General features: G+C 55.5%; 2 protein-coding genes across 2 annotated transcripts; both read right to left on the bottom strand.

Annotated features, from left to right (window-relative positions):
- Positions 1–224: 224 nt before the first annotated feature.
- Positions 225–1,442, bottom strand: CORC01_14479 (uncharacterized protein; the record flags this gene model as incomplete). Its single annotated transcript, XM_022626087.1, has 1 exon — positions 225–1,442. One exon carries the CDS (start codon positions 1,440–1,442, stop codon positions 225–227), a length of 1,218 nt encoding a protein of 405 aa, XP_022467407.1.
- A 406-nt stretch (positions 1,443–1,848) lies between these two features.
- CORC01_14478 (uncharacterized protein) lies at positions 1,849–2,088 on the bottom strand (the record flags this gene model as incomplete). The annotated part of the gene is made up of 2 exons (XM_022626086.1): positions 1,849–1,938; positions 2,020–2,088. 2 exons carry the CDS (start codon positions 2,086–2,088, stop codon positions 1,849–1,851), a joined length of 159 nt encoding a protein of 52 aa, XP_022467406.1.
- Between the last annotated feature and the right edge of the window lie 133 nt (positions 2,089–2,221).

Here is a 2,221-nt window from a genome sequence, read left to right as displayed (position 1 = left end):
GAACTCTGCGTAGCTTTCTGAAAGGCTGCTATGATGCAGACTCCTTGAGGACGCTGGCAGAAAGAATTCTTGCGTTGGTTTTCGGCTCTTCAAATCTCGCTCCTCACAAGCCATCGTCACGAAAATACAGCGTATGTTGCCGTGTCCCTTCCATCTGAAGAGCATTACTGACCACCACCCGAGGAAACTGTGCGATACTGAAAGGCGCCAAATGTCACCCGTTGTCACGCATCCTGGCTCAGTTGCACATACTCGACTCCCGGAACCATGCCCTGCGTCTGGCAAACGCACGCATCCATGTCCTCGTGCGTCACTTGAGAACCTCCTGTGCCATACAAACCCGCCTCCGACTCTCGTTTTGCCTTCGCTCGGTCGGCGGCGGGGCCTACAGACCCCAGCAGCATCTTCTGGCCGAGGAGTGAACCGGGGCCCCGGAGCAGGATCTGGCCTGCGTCCAGGTGGAGATGGTCGATGATGTCCATGCCGGCCTGCCCCAGTTCGTCCAATTCTTTCCACTGCTGTCCGCCCTTGCTGTGGGCAGACCCAAGAGAGATGAGCTGCATCGTGTAGAGATCTTGACGCAGGGACTTTTCGGACTCTTTGACGCGTTTCGCCAGCGGAACGAACAGTGTCTTCCACTGCTTTTTGATGTTGATGAGTGTTACGTTGGGGACGTCGTCCGGCAGAAAGCTGACGGAGATGGTCGGCGTCGCTCCGTTGTCACTTGTCAGGCTTGCACGGGCAACTTGGGCTTGCAGGATGAACTGGGCCTGCAGCTTCGATATGCCGGCCGCATTCAACGTCGGCGGCTCGCCCATGATCTTTTCGTGCATTTCCATGAACTCGTCCAGGCTCCAGCTCTTGGCAAAACGAGAAAGGGCGGCAACGAGCTCTGGTTCGACTTGGTTCTTGACATCTACGTCGCCCAAATCCCCGTTGCGTCGGACCTGGTCAATGACAGCGCTTATCCGATGCTCGGCAGTTGTGGTCTCTTCGGGGCTCGGGGTACTAGCCGTCGGCGGTCTGTCGTCCCACAAACGGATCGTTGCTGCTTTGGATCGGGCTGCTAGCATGTCCAAATACAATTGCTTCTCATTCGCCGCGTAAGGGTCATCATTGGTTTCAGACAAGTAATCTAGACATTTGACAAGAACCTGAAGCTTATGGATGAATGCGAGCTGTTGCAAGTGGCCCAGCAGTCTGACCTGGGCGAGCGTTTGCGACCTATCGAGCAAGCTGTTGTTGATGACATGGACAACGAACGTGAAGCTGCGAGACTTTGCGCCTCGCATAGTCCAAGGCCGTAGCAGGCGACACGCTTCGTTATGCTCATTGCGCGAGTATCGAGGCGGACGAGTTATGGCCAGTGGATAGTGCGCGGGCAGGCCCTGATCTACGTCTGTTTGTAGGCTGTTGAGAGGCTTCGATGGATTACAGCCCATTGTTACGGCGAGACGGGAAACAGGTGTTCCTACGTCGGTCTGGTGGCAGACAGGCGCTGGTGCGATGTCTTTCTATACTTGTACCGCTTTTAACGAGATCCAGAAGCGGCGGTGTGCGGGACTGTTACATACCCGCCCGGTTCAGCTTCCTAGGCCATTGGCTTTGCTGCTTGATTTCTAGGCTACGGGTTCAAAAAAGTCCAAACCATCCCCGCGGCGCAAAGAGCCACATTTTACAGTGTTGCGTTTCAGTTGGCGGAACCAACGTCAGTTGCACCATGAAGGGGTCGATTTGGGCAAGGCCACCCAAAAACGGCCGTGGTCTCATGTTCCACGACAGCAGCATCAATGTCCGTCTCACGAATTGTCGCAAGCTCAACGCAGTACAGTACTGTAGTTTCGCAGATCATTTAACGGTCTCCGCCCCAAACCTTCCTATCCGTGGACTTCCCGGTATCAGAGTAGGAAGAAGAACCACTGACCTGCCGTCCCTGCTCTTGGCATCTGTCAGCCAAAGCCTTCCCGTCAACTGTCCGCTACCCAGCAAAGGCTCACGCAGCCAGCGCAATCAGCTCAACGCCGCCATGGGGAATGGCGCTGCCTTCACAACCCTCTTTATGTGGGGTCCATTCTTGTACGCTGCCATACTCATTCTTCTTCAGTATCTACGGCTACGACACATCCCCGGTCCCCCCTCTGCCGGGTTCTCTCCGTGGTGGCTTCTACGTGCCGTGTATAGCGGTAGCATGCACCTCAAGTTCTACGAGGCCAGTCAAAAA

This window comes from Colletotrichum orchidophilum (genome assembly GCF_001831195.1).
Source record: "Colletotrichum orchidophilum strain IMI 309357 chromosome Unknown Scaffold_309.1, whole genome shotgun sequence".
NCBI lineage: Eukaryota > Fungi > Ascomycota > Sordariomycetes > Glomerellales > Glomerellaceae > Colletotrichum > Colletotrichum orchidophilum.
The sequence above is the reverse complement of the archived record's forward strand: the minus strand, read 5'-3'. Positions and strand labels throughout refer to the sequence as shown.